The sequence below is a fragment of the Stylophora pistillata genome, chromosome 5 (genome assembly GCF_964205215.1).
Source record: "Stylophora pistillata chromosome 5, jaStyPist1.2, whole genome shotgun sequence".
Classification (NCBI taxonomy): Eukaryota; Metazoa; Cnidaria; class Anthozoa; order Scleractinia; family Pocilloporidae; genus Stylophora; species Stylophora pistillata.
Window position 1 is genome coordinate 29,512,468 of NC_142523.1, and position 23,667 is coordinate 29,536,134.

A 23,667-nucleotide genomic window follows, 5' to 3' on the forward strand; every position below is an offset into this window, starting at 1 on the left:
TAAGCTCCAACTTACCCCCCTTCTCACTTTTTACGCTAAGTAAGGTTATTACACCCACGTTAACGAAGAATTTTCCAGACTTTTTTAAGCGAGAGAACTTTGAAAAATAATTAAGATTAACGTGTCAAGGCACATCCTAGTGTTGTTTTGCTGCGGACAGATAATGACCAAGAATCAAACCAAAGCGAATTCAATAGTTGTCAGTAAAACAATTGATATGAAACCTGCAGGGTGCAGCTATTTAGGGATGTAAATAATTTTTTTTGCCTCAAGGCCAAAGAAGCTTTCGCTTTCGAGTTCATAGAGTGTTTTGTTGACTAGTTTTTGTTGACTGAAAGGAGCCTATATTCTTTATCGCCGATGATAAATCACCACCTCACGAGAGGTTTCCAAAACTTGACAGCAATAAGTACCTTAATTTCACTTAAATGAAAGTTATGAGAAGCAGATAAAACTCTTTTCAAACGAAAAATACCTCCTAGAGTTCCTATATTGGAGGAGAAGGAGCTTCAGGAGACCGTAACAAGATGAAATTTGACCGTGATTTCTTCCATCTTCTTTAGCACAAATTCCCATAAATCAGTAAAAATGTTGTTGATGTTATTTTGATATGCTTTGTAATTTCCTAATCTAATATTCTGAGTTTATCAACTCAACAAAAGAACTCCTATGTTTGGTTGGACTCCAAATATCAATGCTTCAAAGCAGGTTGCTTGTTACTTCCAATGGATTTCTTACCTCAAGTTAGAGAAAGTCTTTACCAGCTTTATTTTCAGTTTACTTCTTCCTTTAATTCAAGTTGACTTTTCTTCAATGATCAAATTTTGTTTGGGCGAGTGCAACGAAACATAACCAGGAAAAGTAAACTATTTCCACTTAATTGACGTAACCACAGAAGCCTGTCATCATTACTTCAGCAGAACAAAAGCAGTTCAAATGGCCCGTTGATATGACGTCATGATCATTTGATTAACGCTTTACAAGTATTATGCGGCCTTCCATATAAAATCTCTCGAAGTGTCTTTTAAATTTCTTTATGGTCTTCTGGATATATAAGCCTCCTCTGAAGTCAGCCGCGAATTGTTGACACTTAAGGAGAGCGATAGGAGTTAGAACGATAATTTTTATTAATGGGTAAAGCACATCAAAAGTGTCATTTTGCAGCGCCAGATTATGGACGAAAAACCGCAACAAAGTGGTTTTCAGTCCAAACATTTGCATAGTACCTGCAGGGTGCCGGCTGCTATTTTGGGACGTGATTAATTTGGATTGCGACGAATCTAGATTAGCTTTCGCTTGCGAGTTCCTGAAGTGTTTTGATGACTTCAGAAAGGAGCCTATATTATTTATGGCAGATGAAGTATTACCACCTCACTAAAATATTTCTATAACTTTGACAACGTTAAGTAAACTTTAATTTACTTACGTAAACGTTAAGTGTAGCAGATACAACTTGTTTCAAACGAACAAGGCAGAAAACTTATTCCTTGACTCATCACGGGTTACACAAGCCGAGAAAAGAAAGTAAATAAATTTGCGATTTCTCGCAAAAGAGACCTCAAGGAACAGAAAACTGCAGGAACATAGTCGTGGTAGCACTAGATGCAAAACTGCTTTCGCAAGTAGGAATCCAGAGTCGGATTCCTTGAATGTAGCGATGACTTAAAGGCAGTGTGACGTCGATGGACCTTTTAACTTTGGCCAACGAACAAAGCGCTCCTTCGAAAAAAAAAGAACTTGTCAAACATGTCAAACATGTCAAACACTCCTGTAATAGGTTGGCTTGTATTTGAATCCCAAAACAATGAAACTTCCTAAACGACCTTCCCACTCCTAGCCCTATAACCTTACCCAACAAGTCAATCTTCTGCTGTTTTATTTCTGATGAGATCACGCGCAGATCAGGTGTAAAAATAGACACTGTGTCATCAGGTATGTTTAGCAATAATCTTAAGTGGCTTTCGGTTTGGTGCCCTGTTCACCTTCAAGAGGAGTCTTGCTTTTTTTCTGGAGAAATACATCAATGCAAAGCTTCAATAGCCCCTGAAATCCTCAAAGAAGTAAGACTAGATCATTTGTAATCTAGATTGAGAAGCAACTAAGTGTCTGTACGTATACAACAAGACTATAGCTCAGTGTACGAACCTTTAAGAGTTTTGTCACAAATCCATGCTCGTGTGCGCTAAGTGTTATACTTAACGGCTCTATGAACGAATTTAGGCCTGCTCCATTTTAAACATTTACCAACAGCTAAGTCGATTTCATTTTGTGGAAAACAATTAGGGAATTTGTCCTTCATTCATTTCGCGAAGTATATATATCTTATTATTAAAAACTGGATCATTGGATAATGCAATTCAAGACTTTTTATTGGCTTAGCCATTATGGTATATGAAACAATATACCATAATCTACAAATATGGTAAGCGTACGCGTCAGCTTAAAATCAAAATGGAGCTAAAAATCCGGTTTCTTCTTACAAAATAATAATTTCTTGGGAGCGTTTTTAATAAAACAATTATTCCACTCGCGCTTGTTGGATATGAGATGATTATAGCCAACTCGGCGCTACGCGCCTCGTTGGCTATCTATCATCTCATATCCAACGCGCGCTCGTGGAATAATTGTTAATTAGACGTTTTGTTGTGTAGTATCGCTGAGTACTTTTACTCGTTATTTGTATTTTGACTCGCCCTACGGGCTCGTCCTACGGGCTCGTCAAAATACGGCACAACTCGTAAAAATACTCAGCGATACTACACAACCAAATGTCTAATAAGTTATTTATTATCCAACACGCCAAACTGTTACTTCAGTGCGGGCGAATTTCGCGGATTTTATTTGCGGGGAGTGCGTGACAGAAGTATGGGAAGCGGAACGGAATTGGCGCGTTGTTGCGTCGCTGTTTCTATTTTCTTCATTAATGAAGAAATTTTCTGGTCGTCAAGCTGTTTTTTTCGTTCGATTCATCTAATGAACTCGGACCTATATTTGCTGCCATTTTGACTCTTCGTTGTCGGAAATATGATTCAAATTGTCCGCCCCTTGCTTATTTTTTTTTTTCGTAACTACAATTCAATTCTTCGCTCGCGCGATGCGAGAAAACCTGTTTAACCGGTACTACAATAGACGAGTACAAATACCGTGTGATATTTGTACTCGTCTATGGCGTTATTTGTACTCGTCTTGGTGTAGTTGGATAATAAAGTCTCTTAACCGGACGGATCAACAGCGATTCTTTATTTGGTGAATGAAAAACCTCATCGCTTAATTCGCTTTGTTTTTTCCTCCGATGTAAATTGGAACGTTTCGATAGCAGGGAAACGGTCTGGAGTCTTTATTGTTCGTGCCAGCCCATCACGATCTAAAACGGCAGAGAAAAGATGATCAGATCAACAATAGTATTTAACAGCCTTACTGTGTTCCTCAAGGCACTGAAATAAGTCTCACTGGTAAGTACATTATGTCAGAGTGTAATTTAGTTGTTTCTGTAAAGGGCCAGGACTTGCCAATTATGAAATTTAAACTAAACATCTACCTGTCTTCGGCAACAACAAGAGCTACATGTCTTTGCTCTCGAGATTGATCACGAACGAAGATTGTTAAGTTTCTTGCCAATAAGCACGTTAGGTATGTTTTGAAGATGGGAAGATTTTCGAATGTATGTTGTCTAAGGTAAAACCGTAGGAAGAAATTGACACAGACAACTCCGCAGTCGATTAAGATCTTCTTTGCTTCATCGTTTTCCAGACACGTTTCCCCCTAATTTTGTAACCCTATCTACTTTCAGCTGGCTCTACATTTTACTATAAGTAAAATGCTGGATGTTGTCGCTGAAGATAACCGGTGAACTGAATACTAAACTGTTCGTTCAAAAATTTTCCTTTCGGTGAAAGGCTCAGTTTAGTGCTTTTTTCATTTTTTACTTCATAAATTGTTACAATGCCGTTCTGTAAAGGGACTTTAATCAGAACCTTCTAGAAGAGGACATTCGAATATGGTTGACCTCTGTTCAAGAACTTACTGACTCCTATTACTTGAAATATCACACCAAACACGAGAGCAGACGGTAAATCATTCAACGTTTAGTATTCTCCTAATGTTGCCCTTTATCTGCTTTGTATTGATAGAACCGCTTGGAGAATTTCTTGAAATATTGCTTAAGGGACCGGGGAAGAACTGATGTGCTGTGCTCTACCACTTTTTCATTTTTTGACTTACCTCTTCCAACGTCCCCCATTCCGATGATATAGTTCTATTTACACGTAACGGATCAGCGCATTTGCTGTTAAAAGACGCGTGTCTTGGGATTATTATTTCAAGGCTAAGGTCACAATAGGTAACACACTGGTTTCACTTTCGTGTTCCTTTTTACAAGTTGAAGGCTGGTTGCGGATGAGCAATTTTAAGTTTCTTGTCTTGTCTGGTTGAAATTTTGACGCCTAAACGAAATTCAGAACCGATTTTAGTAGTTGTTTCAGACAAGAGATATTTACATTCTCTACAGAGGCTTAAATGTGGAGTCTTATCCTTGTTGCTGCTCTGAAAAGGACTTTGATCAACACATTCTCCAGCAGAATTTAGATTTGCTCTATATTTTGACTCAACCCCCATTAAGTAGCTCTGCCTGTAAACTCAACCGATCAGCGCAGAAATCGCAAGTCTGACGTTTGTGGCTTTAAAAAATGCCATAAAAAATAATGCAATGTCGAGAGATTATTTCTGAAGGTCACAGTATGTAACTAATCAGTTTCACTTTCATGTTCTTGTTTATTAGCTTCTAAACAGCTACCCCTCCCCTCCCCTCCCCTCCAAAATCCCGATTCCTTCCAGAGTTTTCTTAACTCTGGAAAATAGGGGTCTGTACACAGGCTACTGTTTATCAACTGGACGGAATTATGACGATTCTTTATTTGCTGAATGAAAACCCTCATCTAGTATAAAAAGACTTAAGTTCTTTATGGTCGTTAAATACAGTCAATTTAGTCCGTTTTATCGCTTAGGCCCAGTTCAAACGTCGAATTTCACAAGTGCCGAACTTAACCCCTACTCAGTATAAGTGAGCTCTTGGATGATGGCTGCACGCGCTGTAGCCTCTGCTCCTCTTGAATTTTTTATATTTTATTACAAATCCCGTAACTAGTTAACTATAGATTTTCTCTTAGTTTTAATATCTATACTACTGTAAATAGCTCCAAGTCTTTTTTCTTTTTTAGTGTCCCCAAATTAGTAAGGGATTTTTCCCTTGCTAGACGGCTCTCGACACTTTTAATAAAGTTTTACTACTACTATTACTACTACGTCGAATTTAACTCAGTCGAATTCAACTCTGTTTGCTGTCGATATTCCCAGGCGCACTACGTATTGGCTTAGGACGAATATGTCTATTGAGCGTTTGCTTAATTGCTTCACTGATGCTCTTGATGTGCTGTTTGTTTTTGCTTCTTTATCTTAGCTTTTCGTCGTGATACTTTCAAATGATTCACGTTCGATCATTTCACTGAAACACGACCCACAATATGCCACAGAGTTTCCTACTTTCCACCTAGGAGTGCCCTCTTCGTTTTTAAAAACCGATCACCTGATACAAAAGTAATTACCGCACGTCAAAGAACTGTATTTCGTCTTTTCAAAGTATGAACTACAAATTCCTTTGTCTCCCATCCTTTTTTTGTGCTGTTTTGGCTTTTTCGCGCATGGCATTCATAGAATTCGTGGCGATTTGTGGGCAATAAATGAATTATGATAATTTCCTGTAATTCATGCATTAAGTTCGGCACATGTGAGCACAGGGAGCCCAGACAAGCGACGAGTCTGGTTGTCTATACGAAATATAAAGGAATGTATGGGAGAATATTGAAGAGTCTTATTATCGTAAACTTATATCATGAAATTTCTGAGTTAAAGCTCAAAATAAATGGAAACCTACCTCACTTGCTGTGCATTGTCGTTTCTGTGGCTCTAAATGGCCAATTTAAGCGATTTGGTGGGTTTTGCGTCGACTATTAGTATACGTTATAAGAAGGAGACACGGGGGAGGGGGGTGACAATGCTCATTTAGAATGTTTGTTTTGGAACAGGTCCCCCCCACTCCTGCCTCAGAACTTACAATACAATACTATACTTTTTCATTTTAAATTACCGGCACTCTTACTATATGAGAGGTGCTTAAATGAATAAAGTTTCTGTCTTATTAAAAATGGGGAAAAAATTGGATATGCGGATGATAAATGGAAAATTCCCAAAATTATCAGTATAAAGTTGAATAAAAAAGCATTTAAAGTCACTTTCCTCCTTTTAAAATATTTGAAACAAAGGATCTTTTGTGATACCAAGAATTGTACGAGATTTTTAGCAAAATTAAAGATGTTTAAGAAACTCAGATATATTTCAAGATATTTACAATTTTTGTAGCCATCAGTCTCAAATTCCGCTCTTATGTCAAGCGAAAGAAGCATACAAAATAATACTGATTAACGGTTTAAAGCACATTTAAGCGTAATTTTTTCTCTTGGATGTTAATAGACCAAACATCATAACAAATCAAGCAAATTTAATTAATGGTTTTCAGTAAACTAGTTGATGATAGTCGATGATAGTTGAAGATAGTTGAAGCGCGCGCTTCCGTTTCACCACCAACTACCATGCACTAGCATCGACTATCACCAATTAGTATATACTAAAACAGTGGATAGCGTTGAAGGCGTGCTCTGATTGGCTAGTCAAACTCCGAATATCCTTTGCTATTTACCTCCGAGCAACTCGGGAAAAAATGGCGTCCCCTTAATTTGTTTGGTGTTGAAGCCAGATTAATTAGCCTTCTCTTTCGTGTTTATAGGGTGCTTTTTTGATCAAGGAGAGCAGCCTCTTTTCTTTATCTTAAAAGAAGTACTACTGCCTCGCTCTGAGGTGTCTGAATTGACAACGGTAAGATTACTTTATTTCAGTTGCACCAAGGAATAACCAAAACTACAACTCCTTTCAAGCGAGTTTAAAATTAGTTCAACCTAGGCTAGGTAACTTTCCATCCTTAGATGGATGCGACATTCGCAAACTCAATAGTTGTCAGTAACAATATTGATATTAAACTTGCAGAGTGCAGCTATTTAGGGAGGTAGATAAGGTGTTCTGCCTGAAGGCCAAAGAAGTTTTCGCTTTCGCGTTCGTCGAGTGTTTTGTTGACTACAGAAAGCAGCCTATATTCTTTATCACAGATGATCAATTACCACCAAAAAGTCTCCAAAACTTGGCAGGAGCAAGTACCTTAGTTTCATTTGCATGAAATTTATGAGTAGCAGATACAACTCTTTTCAAACGAAAATTACATCCTACAATTGCTATATTGCAAGAGAAGGAGCTTTATGAGACCGTAACAAGTTGAAATTTAACCGTGATTTCTCCCATCTTCCTTAACGCAAATTCCCCTACATCAGTGAAAATGTTATTGATGTTATTTTGTTATGCTCTGTAATTTCTTTAATCTAATATTCTGAGTTTATCAACTCAACAAAAGAACTTCTATGTTTTGGTCAGCAAGTGAGGTAGGTTTCCATTTATTTTGGTTTATGATGTGAAGTTGTTAAAAAGTAGCCTTGATTCTTCGCTGCTCAATTTTCCTTCATATCCCTAGTCCTGGCGTCAATTTAGCTCCACCCTGTGAATAAAGGAAATAGACTTCCTTGTCTCTGAACCACGTCTTTCTTAAAGAAACATGTCTAAGCGCGTATCGCTAGATCTTGACACATATACTATTTGCAAAGACAACCCTGATGCCTATTAACAAAACTTTGGTTTTGCGCAGGTTCAAACAAGAGATGGCCGCTGCATTTGAATACACGGAAGAGCAGCTAAACTACTTCAGGATTTGTTACGTTGTCACTGATATTATAACAGAGGGTCTGAGAACAATCTTTAAACAAGAATGGGACAGTCGCCACAAGACAAGACTAGGAGAATGGAAAGATGAACCTAAAAGTGGACTGGACTTTTGGAATGGGGAGTCCCTAAAGAACAGAGGCAAAAACAAACGGCTGTTATCAACCATGAAAAATGGCGATAGAGCTGAATGGGATTGTACCATGCTGTTTTACGCTATTCTTTTTTCAGATTCTATCCACGCTCTCAATTCAGTGGTTCGATCAAACATAGATAAACTAAGAAATGTTCGGAATGAAATCGCACATGACGGAGCAGGCCAACTCTCTGACGGAGATTTCAATATTGTTATATCGCGGGTGAAAACTGCATTCGTCGCCCTCGGTCTTCCCACATTAAAAATCAATGAGGTCCAAAATCAAACAACCTTCCCCACAGAGGAGTTAAGTGAAGTTTTAAGGGAGGTTAACGACCTGAGACAGGAACTTAAAGAAAAAGAAGATCAGAGGCTTGCCTTGCAAGATCAGTTACATGCAGATGTCTCTCCATTTTGCATTCTCCCTCCTAAACCAACACACGACATCGCTGCTCGAGAATCTGAAGTTGATGAAATTATGCGAAACCTGCAAACATTAAAACGCACCGATGATGGGATGAGCATACTGTATTTGTCAGGAATTCCAGGAAGTGGCAAATCTCAGCTGGCCCGTTTAGCAGCCAAGCGATTCTACGACGAAGTCAAAGAAACACCCTCCGCAGCTTCCTTTGTCATGACACTGAATGCTGAAAGCCCAGAAACAATTTTGAATTCGTATGTCCATTTTGCTCAACATTGCAAATGTCCCGGATATGAAATAACAAACACTTACGGCTCGAAGGATTTGAACACAGACGAGAAGATTTCATATCTCAAGTCCCTAATAAGTGCAAAAATTAAGCATTACACTTCATGGCTGGTGGTAGTTGATAATGGGAACTCTCTTTCAAGCGGTCATTTGCCTGATGCAGGAAACGAGGTGTGGGCAAGGGGCCAGATGCTAATAACAACGCAGGGCACTGCGTCTATGCCGTTAACAAGCTCTTCCGTACAAAACCTTTCCGTCAGCGCAGGAATGCAACCTAACGACGCCTGTTCTTTGCTGAGCATTCTTTCTGATATCCCAATTAATGACATAGAGAAAGAAGTTGCTAAGGTATTAGACTACCAGCCACTTGCCCTAGCGGCTGCAGCCACGTATGTGCGACAAGTTCGTCAGAGTAAGGTATCCTCGAAGTTTGGCTGGAGCGACTACCTGAAGAAATTGGAGGAGGGGAAACGAAGTGATACTGAAATCAGACTTGCTGAGAGCAATCCAAGCTATCCAAACTCCATGACCAAAGTAATAACACTCGCTGTCGAAAAGGCGATGGCGGACGATATAATTTTCCATCACATCTTCAATTTTCTCTCTGTGTGTGCATTACAGCCGATCCTTCAAGAAGCTGTTATCGAGTACATCAGAGCAGTAGATGAAGATTTTGAAGATGAAGATATGATGAGAATGAGAATGAATCAATGTTCATTATTGCTGATTGAAGAAAAAGAAGAGGAAGAAGAAGAGGAAGAAGAAGAGGAAGAAGAAGAAAACGTGAGTGGTGTCTATATTCGAGCTCATGGTATTGTTCACGATGTTATTAAATCTGCGACGAAAGATTGGACAAAGGATGAAGTTTACGAAGTGGTACATGGGGCTGTAATGTCATTCTCAAAATTCGAAAAATTAGCTTCTATTGATGTGGGAACAAAATTAACTCCCCATTTAAAGATGTTAAGCTTAAAACTTGAACATGTGGTAATTAGAAGAGAAAAGCCAGAATTCTCCGAAAGAGCACTTAAGTCTTTGAGTTCTTACGCTGGTGGCCTTTACACCCTCGGTGACATGTGCCATGACCACAGTGAGTTTGGAGCAGCGATAGTCTTTTATAAATTGCAGTTAAAAATGATTGAATCAAGTCACGAAGGAGAGGACCTGAAAAAAGCAGCATGTTACAGCAACTTGGGTATTGTACATAGTGAGCTGGGCGAAACAGACCAAGCAGAAGACTACTATAATCATGCACTGGAGATTGAGCTGAAGAAGCTGGGACCTGATCATGTTGATGTTGCAGCCTCTTACAACAATCTGGGTACTTTACACAGTGACCTGGGCGAAACAGATCAAGCAAAAGACTACTATAAGCTTGCACTGGAGATTCGTCTGAAGAAGCTTGGACCTGATCATGATGATGTTGCAGCCTCTTACAACAATCTGGGTATGTTACACAGTGACCTGGGCGAAACAGATCAAGCAAAAGACTACTATAAGCGTGCACTGGAGATTCGTCTGAAGAAGCTTGGACCTGATCATGTTGATGTTGCAGCCTCTTACAACAATCTGGGTACTTTACACAGTGACCTGGGCGAAACAGATGAAGCAAAAGACTACTGTAAGCGTGCACTGGAGATTCGTCTGAAGAAGCTTGGACCTGATCATGTTGATGTTGCAGCCTCTTACAACAATCTGGGTACTTTACACAGTGACCTGGGCGAAACAGATCAAGCAAAAGACTACTATAAGCGTGCACTAGAGATTCTTCTGAAGAAGCTTGGACCTGATCATGTTGATGTTGCAGCCTCTTACAACAATCTGGGTAGTTTACACAGTGACCTGGGCGAAACAGATGAAGCAAAAGACTACTGTAAGCGTGCACTGGAGATTCATCTGAAGAAGCTAGGACCTGATCATGTTAAAGTTGCAGCCTCTTACAACAATCTGGGTAGTTTACACAGTGACCTGGGCGAAACAGATCAAGCAAAAGCCTACTATAAGCGTGCACTGGAGATTCTTCCGAAGAAGCTTGGACCTGATCATGTTGATGTTGCAGCCTCTTACAACAATCTGGGTAGTTTACACAGTGACCTGGGCGAAACAGATCAAGCAAAAGACTACTATAAGCGTGCACTGGAGATTCGTCTCAAGAAGCTTGGACCTGATCATGTTAATGTTGCAGCCTCTTACAACAATCTGGGTATGTTACACAGTGACCTGGGCGAAACAGATCAAGCAAAAGACTACTATAAGCGTGCACTGGAGATTCGTCTGAAGAAGCTTGGACCTGATCATGTTGATGTTGCAGCCTCTTACAACAATCTGGGTATGTTACACAGTGACCTGGGCGAAACAGATCAAGCAAAAGACTACTATAAGCGTGCACTGGAGATTCGTCTGAAGAAGCTTGGACCTGATCATGTTGATGTTGCAGCCTCTTACAACAATCTGGGTATGTTACACAGTGACCTGGGCGAAACAGATCAAGCAAAAGACTACTATAAGCGTGCACTGGAGATTCGTCTGAAGAAGCTTGGACCTGATCATGTTGATGTTGCAGCCTCTTACAACAATCTGGGTACTTTACACAGTGACCTGGGCGAAACAGATCAAGCAAAAGACTACTATAAGCGTGCACTGGAGATTCGTCTGAAGAAGCTTGGACCTGATCATGTTGATGTTGCAGCCTCTTACCACAATCTGGGTAATTTACACAAAGCGCTGGGCGAAACAGATCAAGCAAAAGACTACGATAAGCGTGCACTGGAGATTCATCTGAAGAAGCTAGGACCTGATCATGTTAAAGTTGCAGCCTCTTACAACAATCTGGGTACTTTACACAGTGACCTGGGCGAAACAGATCAAGCAAAAGACTACGATAAGCGTGCACTGGAGATTCATCTGAAGAAGCTAGGACCTGATCATGTTAAAGTTGCAGCCTCTTACAACAATCTGGGTACTTTACACAGTGACCTGGGCGAAACAGATCAAGCAAAAGACTACTATAAGCGTGCACTGGAGATTCGTCTGAAGAAGCTTGGACCTGATCATGTTGATGTTGCAGCCTCTTACTACAATCTGGGTATGTTACACAGTGACCTGGGCGAAACAGATCAAGCAAAAGACTACTACAAGCGTGCACTGGAGATTCGTCTGAAGAAGCTTGGACCTGATCATGTTGATGTTGCAGCCTCTTACAACAATCTGGGTATGTTACACAGTGACCTGGGCGAAACAGATCAAGCAAAAGACTACTATAAGCGTGCACTGGAGATTCGTCTGAAGAAGCTTGGACCTGATCATGTTAAAGTTGCAGCCTCTTACAACAATCTGGGTACTTTACACAGTGACCTGGGCGAAACAGATCAAGCAAAAGACTACTATAAGCGTGCACTGGAGATTCGTCTGAAGAAGCTTGGACCTGATCATGTTAAAGTTGCAGCCTCTTACAACAATATGGGTACTTTACACAGTGACCTGGGCGAAACAGATCAAGCAAAAGACTACTATAAGCGTGCACTGGAGATTCGTCTGAAGAAGCTTGGACCCGATCATGTTGATGTTGCAGCCTCTTACCACAATCTGGGTATTTTACACAAAGCGCTGGGCGAAACAGATGAAGCAAAAGACTACTATAAGCGTGCACTGGAGACTCGTCTGAAGAAGCTAGGACCTGATCATGTTGATGTTGCAGCCTCTTACAACAATCTGGGTAATTTGCACAGTGACCTGGGCGAACTCCAAGAGGCCAAGCATTGTCTTGATCGTGCACTGGTAATTTTTATTTCGAGATACGGTCAAGATCATGTTAGGGTACGAGAGGTCAGGAGGAACTTCTCTCGGCTACAACAGAAAAGGAGATGCGTCGTGAATTAAGTTTTAAGCTGCTTTGAAAAGAAGAAAAGATGGACTTGTAGATAGTCTAGAAACTGGGATAATTTATAGACGGTGAAGGCCTTTAATTCTTTTTAGACGTTGCTGTCCCTTTGCTGGAGAAGTTTCGCCAGAATCTAGACCGTTTTGATATTTTCGTTATATTTGATATCATTCGAGCTTCTTCTATCCTGATCTGCAAACTCTGTGATGGGAGACAGTTTAAAGACGTTTCCTTGCTTGAAGTCCCACGTTCCAGGACAAAATCGTTTATGAGTCGCCATATAGTGCTGCTTCTTCTGAATTATGACTTTTGATTGATTGGCTTGTGTACATATCACTCTCTTCTTATCAGCAAGGTATATTTATAAAGTAAAAGATAGCCTGGTGGTTTCGTTATGTTTTATTTTTGATGTAACTTAAACTAAAAACAGGCTCCTCCTGTAAGAAGGAGTATAATTGACAAGGTTTCCAAATGAATAGCTCAGGACTTAATAGCACTGTAGATCTCAGTCTGAGAAGTTTCAAAGTATTGTAAAAGATTAAGAGACTCCTTGTGATATTACCTTAGAATTTGAAATTTCGTTGAAGTGGAGACATAAACGCTTTATCTATTATCTTCTCATACATTCTTAGATGAATGTCGCGCGTTAACTACAGAGTGTACGAGGAGCTTCGTTTAATCGGGATGATTAGGTCTAGTAATGGTTGATTTCCACTCAGTGCATCTCAGTTCACCGATCTTTAGAATAATGACGGACTATATATACATTAGCCTTTTGTGAGAGCTTACATAAGTTTATATATTTGTTTGCGGTCAAATGTGAGATCGTAAGAGATGATGTTTTTTTCAAATACACGGACATGTTTTTGCATCAAATAGATACTTGTGTGGTTATTATCTTTCGATTTTACTTTTGGAGCGTGCAGTGGCCCCTCCCCACCCAGATTATTCCAGCATGATTTGTTTTAGCGTCACTCCTTTGGCAAGCTCGTTATCTTCTTTTTTATTATACTGGGTGAAACCCGAAGCGAGTGCCAAACGTTAGCAGCGGCTTCAGTTGTGTATCGCTGGCGCTTGTTCCATTTTTTGTCCCCCTTCCCCGGGCCAAAAATCTTTATGTACATCTTTGGTTTAGATCCGTTGGTGAGGTTGCAGTGTACGTCGTTCCCTCCGGTTTGATGACTCTGTTTATGACGTAGACAAGTCACATGGACTTTTGTTCCATCTTAAAACAGTCAACGTATGTGTTTTCTGAAGCTTTCGATTGCAATGTTCTTCTTGACCTTTTTCATTTTCAATTGTGAACATTTGTGAAAAGAGGAAAACCTCACAGCTTTGAAAATGGCTTTTCGTCGCGCAAATTAAAATGGATAGAGCAAAGAAGCACAACACCCACAAAGAATAAAGCATGTTTTATCATGAATTTGCAATTCTACATCACACTTATAGGTCGTGGCAGTACAGACGCTGCAGCGTTCGGTCCATCCAAACCCAATGAGGGCCAATATGCCCCAGGACAGTTTGAGCAAGTGCGGTTAATAATAAATGATTTATTAGAGGGCAGTCTGACCAAAGTTTGCCGAATTTAAAGAACAAAAAAACAGGCTGTTCAGGCGCATTGCAATTTGAAAAAAAATTAATCCTTTATTTAAGGAAAACCGACGGTAAAAGTTTAAAACAAACATGGAGGAAACGCCATTAGGAAAAACCTCGTGGTAACTTACTGAACAGCGCATGCGTGCACGCGATTGCATAATAATACGTCGGAACACACGGCCTACGACCGTTTCCGCGAAAACGGTTCGTATGGCAAAATCCCAACCGAGTAAAAACTAATCACAGCGCTCGGATTTACCTCAAGACTACTTGGCCGTATGAAACTATCAAAGTGACCCTATGGGGGACCCATAGATATATTATGCAGAATACAATTGTTTATTTCATGCGGTCAAGTCTAAGGTTAAAAAGTAAACGTGATATTTAATTCTTATACCCCCTTAACAATGAGTAAGTTCTTAAGAGGGAATAGTCGGTAGTTCACATTTTGGTAAATGTTTATCCCACCTACTTGTCCGGCACAAAATTAGCCGTCATCCCTGCAACAATAGCTTCACCAGTCATTGATAAGGTACATGCCATCGGTGCCATGAGGTAATTTTTATGAAGCAGAATACAAATTAACATTTGAATCAGTGTCCGAACGATTAATAGATCGTGTTTCGATGAATTGTTGTGGAAATTTTGGTAAAAAGTAGAAAACGTTTTTCAAAGCACTTTGAATGGATAATTAATGGCTAGTGTTTCGAGACAAGGGCTACTTGAATTTAAACTGATAAGAACGTCTTGGGCTGAGATTCGATGGCCCGAAAATGTAGGCAGGGTAAATCATAGATCACGAATTATGCATGAACCCAAGAGGAACATAAATGGTTTAAATGGAGGCTTGTTTTAAACAATAACAAGGCGACACCACAACATCGGGAGCTATATTCCCTACACTTTGCGAAAAGTCATGAGCTACTTAAACGTGCACCTGCTCTTTTGTACAGAGAAGATGCAGCAGACGGGGCCTTTTGTGTTAATTGTCCTTCTCTAAGAAGACTAGAATGTCTAACCCTTTGCAGATGTCATAGCATAAGTAGCGCATGCTCCTGAGTTATATCAAGACCCTGAGTGTTAGTCTGCCCTGGGGCTTGAACCAAACCTCTAACCTTACACCTCGGAGCTAAAGTCGCCCAGGAGCCATCAAACTCGCCAAATTGAGAAGCACTCTGTTCTTTTTTACTAGGTATGAACAGACTATCCTGCAATTGTCCTGCTCGTGATGCTGATATTTTACAGAGTCGCATACTAAGAAATGTTATGTTTACAACAATGAGTAGTGGAAATATGATAGTTTTGTTGTCTTTATTTGAAAATGATGTGGTGTTCCAAAGATTTCTGGACGATTGTAGTTTGCTGGTGCACGAGGCTAAGAATCAAGGAGGTAACAATGTACTAGAAGGAACGAGAATGGCGATCATGACGAATGATATAAATTAACATACCTTCCAAGGCAAGTAATGTAGCGGTCGAGTTCTGATTTTGGACGCTTGCGGCCAATTTTCTTATTTTGGAAACTGGTGTATGATTTTTTTTTCTGTTTTCTTTTAATTTTGACGGTAGTGTCTGATTTTTGACAAAGGGGCCGATTTTTCGATTTTGGACAGCAAATGATCAGTTATCCAAACAAGTCAATTATCCTAGACTCCAAGCGCGTCTCCAACTAGACCAGCGGTGGCCAAGAAAAAATGAGAAGAAAACTCACTTGCGATTTCAATGGTGAAGTTACAAGTGACATTGTTTCCTGATTGGTCCATTGCATGACACAGAATAACACGATTCTTTTATTGAACGATTGAGGAGGTTGGTGGATTTGCTGATCATGAGTTGTCCGTAGCAACCGGTTTCGTGCAGGTAACCTACGATAAAAATTTTTCTCGTTCAGCATAAGATGACATGGGGTTTTTTGGACATGTGACACCAAACGTGAGAGAGAAAAAGATCTGGAATGGAAAAGAGTTCGTTAGTTTCAAGCGAAAGAACAAACATAAATCAAGCTGACATATCACCTGATGTCAACTCTAACCTGACCTTCGTACAGAGTTTTAGTATTTTTCACAACAGAAATGACGCATGGAACACTCATCGATTTCCCAATCTTTAAGCTCGCAATTAATTTATTTTTATCAGCACTTGCACAAAATATCTCCTTGGCTCGTTATCAAAATGGCAGAACCTATTATCAGTCGGGTCGAATACTGGCTTGGTTAACGGGAACATAGAAAAGGCTTTCAAATCTTTCCCGAAATAATTTTTAACTGGAAAATAACGGTTTCCCATAAAATAATGAACAATTAAAACTTATGATCACACAAACACAATAACATACGCGAAAACGTTTATCGGGGGCAAAAAGCTCAATATAGTATGAAGGTGGCAAGTTATGGGTAAACAAGTTGTGTACACAAAACTTATTGAAAAGGACTGCTGGATACAAAAATAAAAACTGCGGACGTAACACAAAGTTCGTACTGATATGGAAACCAGAAGAGAACTTAAGTTCCAAAAAACCTGGTTAGGTAGTTATTTAAAGCCCTCTCTACTCAATTATTTCTTAGAGGGAATTTTCTGTGTAATAATAATGGTCTTGGACAAAATATGGACTGGACTGTTTTTTGGACGATTTTTTGGACGATTTTTTGGACGACTTTTTTGAACGATTTTTTGGACCATTTCATAAGGGGGCGGCACACCTTTAATACTCAGGGAGGAGTGGGTGCAGTCGAGAAGTACTGAGGGAGGGGTTGGGAATAGTTTTGTTACTCAGGGAGAGGTGGTAGGTTGTTGTAATTGTAAACACTACTGGTTCATGGAGTTTTTACTCGATCGTACAGGTTATTTTAATCGGTTTTTCGACTGCCTTCAATCAAAAGGTTTTCGCTGGGCCGCGTTGTTTCTTTAATTTATAGTAATGCGAAAATGCCGCGTATACATTGGACGTAAATTTTTATTGAAAATATCGCGTTTACGATCTTTTACTGTAGAGTTACTAGTCTGGCGTAGGTTATGCGTGTGCCTTTCGAGTCGACTTGTGCACCATCAGTTTTCCTTTGGGTATATAGTGTGTAATTACCAGATTTATCTATCTTCTTTTTGTCATTGAAGTTATCAGACGAGATCACGAGATTACCGGTCCTTGGCCCTTGAATAGAATTCACAAGCACCATCGTAATTTTTACGTTTGTACGTTTACTATATGAAATCATTTTTGGTACAATCGAGTGTCTCGAGTGCATTTAGCGGGTTTTGATTGTTTTTAAGCAGGCGCGCGGAAGAAAGTTTAGTGGTCAACAATAAAGACAATAGAGTGTTTATGTCTCGGAACTGGCATAGGGTAAAATATGGACTGGACTGGACTATTTTTTGGACGATTTTTTGGACTATTTTGGACGAGTTTTTGGACTATTTTTTAGACTTTCTTTGGACAATTTTATAAGGGAGGAGGCACACCTTTAGTACTCAGGAAGGAGTGGGTGCAGTCTACAAGTACTGAGGGAGGGGTGGGGGAAGAGTGTTATTACTTAGGGAGGGGTGGTAAGTGATTGAAATTATAAACACTACTGGTTAATGGAGCTCTTATTCGATCATAATAATTGTTGATTGTTTTTGAACTGGCGCGCGGAAGAAAATTTAGTGGTGAACAATAAAGAAAATAGTTTTTATGTCTCGGAACTATCGGTCTGATAGTTGTTCCTTGGAAATCTGATGTTCTTAAAACTAACATATTTGCCCGAGAAACTTCGCTTCTCGGGCAAATATCTCTTTTAAGAACATCAAATTTCCGCGGGGCAACTAACAGCTGACAGTTCCTCGACAGAAACACTCTATTGTTTAACTAGGTATTTCGGTGTTGTGTGAAATTCTGTGATCTCGTTTGATAAGATCACTGACAAAAGGAAGATAGATAAATTCACTACTAACATACTCTATACACAAAGGAAAACGTAAAGCAACTGATAGTGCACACACAAGTCGACTCAAAAGGCACACGGATAACTCAACGGGGAAGGATCGTAAACGAAGTATTTTGAATATAAATTAAAGTCCAGTGTTTACGTGGCAGTTTCGCTTTCGCATAACGGAAATTCCGATATCTCGTCTGATAAAATGAATGACAGAAGGAAGAGAGATAAATCTGGTAATTACACACCGTATACACGTTTTTCGAGGTGTGCGTTTTCGACGTCTGAGAGAATTTTGCTTTGTACGATTGTACCAAAAATGATTTCATATAGTAAACGCACAAACATTAAAATTGCGATAGCGCTAGTGAATTCTATATTTACGGCTAAAGTCAAGGGCCAAGGAACGGAAATTCTGTGATCTCGTCCGATAAAATTAATGACAAAAGATAGATAGATAAATCTGGTAATTACACAAAGGAAAACTGACGGTGTGCAAGTCGGCAAAAAGCACACGCATAACCTATGCCAGATAACTCAACAATGGAGGATCGATAGTAAAAGCGATATTTTCAATAAGAATTAAAGTCCAGTATTTACGTGGCATTTTCGCTTTCGCATGGCTAAAAATTTAAAGAAACGCCGCGGCAAAGCGCAAAATGTTGATGTAGGAGAAGTCAGTCGAAAAACCGATTAAAATAATTATTAGGATCGAGTTAAAGCTCCATTAACCAGTAGTGTTTACAATTACAGCCACCTACCATCCCTCCTTGAGTAATGACAGTCTTCCCCCACCCTCCCTCAGTACCTGTCGACTGCACCCATCCCTCCCCGAGTACTAAAGGTGTGCCTCTTCCCTTATAAAATGGTCCAAAAAATGGTCCAAGAAATGGTCCAAAAAATAGTCCAAAAAATCGTCCAAAAAAATAGTCCAGTCCAGTCGAAATTTTACCCTATGACGGTCACCAGTGTGTCGCCGTACCCGCGACCACAGTGTGACAAAAATGATAAAGATTTTGTTACTCTTACTTAGCAAACGACGAAGGGAGACGTGATTATTTAGATAACGCTGAACATGCTGCACTAACGACACCTTTTTTCGTTTCTTCTTCGTACCCGAAAAGCAAAGGTCGAAAATATTGTGAATGCAGAAATTGAAAGAAGATCAAAGCGGTCTACAAAAAACATTATAGCAACTAAGACAGTTCTATCGCCGGAAACGAGGAACTGGACGAGAAGTCGCTTGATGTTAGAAGGGTTTAAAAGAACAGTAATTCTTAAAAATAATTAGAAATATTATGGAAAAAATCACTTAATAAGGTTTTTGCGACATCATGTCGCCGTTATCACATGATTACTGCAATGGGCAGTTTGCAGTCAGCTATCGCTGCCATGAAGGTTAAATGAGGGAGTTATATAAAAACCTATGGCTGATGCAAGGAGAAATTTCTGATACGGATGCAGACTGCTTGAGTGAAGATTACGGGCGCTGGGATTTCAACTGGAAACGTTCAGTTCATTTGATTCTTTCGTTTTCTAAGAGGAGAACATTTGTGAAAGATTTGATGCCAGTGCCTCTCAGATATTTAACAAATGGTAAACACCACAGCGTACACTATTGAGTTATGGATGCACGCGGGAGGTTGCTAAGCACGAAAGAAGCGTAAGAGTAGCTCGAGGCGATAGCCGAGAGCGACTCTAGCTTCTTGAGTGCTTAGCAAACCTCCCAAATGCATCCATAACTCAATAGTGTACGCTGTGGTGTTTACCATTTGTTTTATAACATAACATTAATACATTGTAGCTAAAGAGTTCCCTTTCATTTGACAAATCTTACGTGACCAGAAAAAACAAGCGCGCGCGGAAAAATAGTCTTTGCATTTGCTCACGTCAGCAGCGTACACCCATGGGCAAATGGGGGACGCTAAATTGACCAATCAGAGCGCGCGCTTTACTTTGGTTATGTTATAATAAAAAATGAGCTTGTCGCCATGTTGATGAAAGTGAATGGATAGAAAAGTAGCGACAGATTACTTGGTTCTAACTTAGTGTTTGATGTTTTGCACCTGACCTTTCACAAATGTTGAATGCATTCCAGTAATTTTGAATCGGAGCACTTTCAGATCGAGTGTTGAGAAACCAAATCAAGGAATTTAAAACAGCAAATCAGAAGAAAGGAAAGTTCCTAAGAGCCAATGAGAACTAAAAGTGAAATTACGACATTCGATTGAAATTGCTCTAAACGACAAATACAATGATCTTATCCTTGATATTTTCACCGTTATTGAGCTCCTGGACAAAACTGCCCCGCTCTCATCTCTGTCTCAGTTGAAACTTCCATCACCTCGATAGCGCGAAACTAAAAGGTATCCAATGTATCTTTCACGTTAGTTCACCTCCTGAAAAGCAGCCCCCGCTTCTTTACATGGGACATTTCAGCCAACGGAATTCTCCATGAAACACACTAAAATGTTACATACCTCATTTGTAAGGTTAAGCCTTGAAGTATGCGATCATTTCCATGCTAAACATCTTAACACTAAGAAGGATCTAAACAGTCACTGAACTTTTTAATTTTTTTTTGTTTTAGCTTCAAGGCATTTACAATCGAGTTGAAAGAAACTTTCTATTCTAATCATTATTTCAATATGTATCTTAGAGAAAGCCCGATTTTGATCCACTTTTTCCGTCACACAACGGTGCAAAATCAATGTTGCGTGACAGAGAAAAAGCGTGACAAGAGGACTACGATTGCGCTCCCTGCTGTCAAAAAGGCTGCTCAATACCGTTTTAAATATTGTATATACAATAAAGGATTAATCAAGTATAACAAATACGTTGATATCATGTTTCGAAATAAAGAATCAACATAACTGAAAATAAATTGAGCCGGTTAATAAACTCTTCAACCTCAGTCACTAACATCTAATTTCCCCTTACAATATCACTTCTAAATCAAACGCTACGGTTATGAGTAAAAAGAAAATGATCTCAACTGAATGAAGCTCTGGATTGTAAAAAAAAAAATTTCTTCGCGTCAGTACCATGACTAATGTAAAGCACACAGTATGGGGAACATGCCTACCGATGTTCAGGGAGCGTAGAGGGCTAAAGGAAGTCTTCCTTGAATCTCCCAAGATTTTCTACAATCTAAATTTGTGCATAAGTGGGATGATAGTGTTTTCCATTGTTGATATAAAACCTTGTTGACGCAGTTCTCAAAATTTGGCTGAATTGAAGATAGCTAAAACGAAGTTTAGCTAAAGAAGGGCAAACTGTTGGTTTCACAACCGGCCGACTGTTATTCAGGTACAAGCTACAAAGAAAATTATGAGTTTGGTTACGATATCTTTCTACTAGCAAACATGGCGATCAAACATGGCGGTACACACACACACACACAGACACACACACAGACACACACACAGACACACACACAGAGACACACAGACACACACACACAAACCATAATTGCATCGATCTTTCTAACACTAAATACCTCATCTTCGTTTACGCCAAAAAAATTAAACTTCAAAAGATCGTTTTTGATAATTCAAAGACAGTTTGTCTCACAATTTGTGGCAGGTGTAACTTGGGGGAGGAGAAAGGGGGGAGAAACTGCCTGGAAGGGAGGTAATCTGGTACTCTCTCCCTTTTTTCCCCCTTCCCTTCCCATCTCCTATCATATCTACCTCACGGAGTAATCTGTAATCTTCGTGACTTTCGATGGTCTAGCATTTAAATACTCAGGCATTAAAGGGATACTCTCCACCAAATTTTAACATTTAATTAAAATGTAGATATTTTGCCAAAACAACTACTGGAAGAAGAAAAAGTTCCCTAAAACCTTTCATTCGATTGAAAGTTGAAATGGCTCCTAGTTAAAAATAGCCTGCGAACAGGCTCCCCGTTTAATCAGACGTGGGGACACAGAAACCTTCCCCTTCCTTCCCCTGCTTCGCGTCCTCCAGGCCGGGAGCCTGTTCGCAGGCTCAGTTAAACACGTAATCAATGACGTAATAGGAGAACTGAAAAACATACGAGCGATCGTACTGGAGTCCAACTCTAGAGAATCGAGTTTTCCTTTTCGGATTCATGGTCGGTGATGGAGAGTGCAGACGCTCAAGGAACTGAACCATATATGTGTTTGAGCCTTAAGACAGTGAGGCTAGTTCTGACTCCTCGAAAGAACCAGACTAAGCCGATCCATTCGAGCGATTACGAAACAGACTGGTAAGCGATTTCTCTGAGTTACAATTTTCGCTTTTCGGCGAAATCTCTTCGTTTGTCACTTCACAAAGTGAAGTGATCGTTAGATTTGAGAAATGCAGCAGTGTTTGGCCTTAAAAATGTAGGACCTCAACTTGATTAGACCGGCATTTGTTTTTAACACAATAAAGCTATTCTTTCACATTCGCTGCACGTGTTATGTAAATCTTAAACTTGCGTAATGCGTCATTCTTTTACTTCTTCTTCACCTTCTTCCTCTTGATCCAAATTTTCCTCCTCACTCTGAACCGGGGTCGACGTAATAAACTCCTTGAGCGAAGTGCGTTGTGTGCTTTTACTCTTTACTGGAACGGACGTCTGACAACCTGCCAAGTTATTTTAGCGTGCGGTTTGGTTACTTTCTTCGGGACGGCCAAACTACCGTCACAGATTTGTATTTTTATGTATTTTCAAGTGACTAAATTTGCCTCTAGCGGTACGACTGCTCCGAAATTGCACAGAGAAATCTTTCCCTATTTTGGGAGTTTGGGTGCTGACATCTTGAGCTTGGGGTGAATGCTACCGATGCAAAACCTAATTGTTCGGTAACTCTCTTTGGAAAGGGAGAGCTGTTCATTTTCTATATGTGCATCGAGGATCTGGAACACGCACCGGGTAAATGAGTTGGGTTATAAGTTTGAAAGAGCTTTTTGCTACATTTTTCATTCAATGAATACAGGTTCATATTTGATATTATATATGCAAGGCTAAAAAGATTAAGAAAAGTTATTAAAATGCTAAAACCAAACGTTTTCGGCTGTTTGTCATTATCAGGGTTGAAACCGTCTGTTCATACATATATATCTTATGTGATTCCCGATGGGAAAAGTTTGGAGACATAAAAAATGACTTGTTTGTTCAAACTGGGGTGGAATTGTTGGATCATTAGCCCCTCGACGATCCTACGCTTGTGGAATGTTTCTGCTGAGGAGAGAACACGCCAAGTGAAAGAATGTGATGAATTTTCCCGCAAGTGTTTTGCAGGTTCGGAGGTGTGAGTAGGACAGGTCTATATTTCTTTTACAGGTAATACATACCCCTTTGCAGTTTTCCATTTTCTGTATGCTCCACGTAGTTGTTGTCGATTTTGTTTTGATAATCCCGCGCTCGTGTCACCACTTGTGAAGATGAGAGTTTTTTTTTCGTCCTCGAGCCTTTGTTTCTTTTTTACAGGCGGATTAATATAAAAAAAATAAGGGAACAGCATTGTATTTTAGAAAGGGCTTTCATCTTTAAACCCATAGATTTCGCCAGAACTGACTGTTCCTCTAAAGAACCTGCAGTGAAGTAGTGA

The 23,667-nt window shown here is 39.7% G+C and overlaps 1 protein-coding gene across 1 annotated transcript in view; it reads left to right on the forward strand.

Moving 5' to 3' along the window:
- LOC148731333 (uncharacterized) overlaps positions 1 to 13,478 on the forward strand; it is a 14,609-nt gene extending 1,131 nt beyond the window's left edge. Inside the window, exon 3 of the mRNA XM_088760289.1 lies at positions 6,839 to 13,478. Within this exon, the coding sequence (XP_088616415.1) occupies positions 7,770 to 12,599 (4,830 nt within the window). The 5' untranslated portion in view covers positions 6,839 to 7,769 and the 3' untranslated portion in view covers positions 12,600 to 13,478. The remainder of the gene's footprint in view (positions 1 to 6,838) is intronic.
- Positions 13,479 to 23,667: the final 10,189 nt, after the last annotated feature.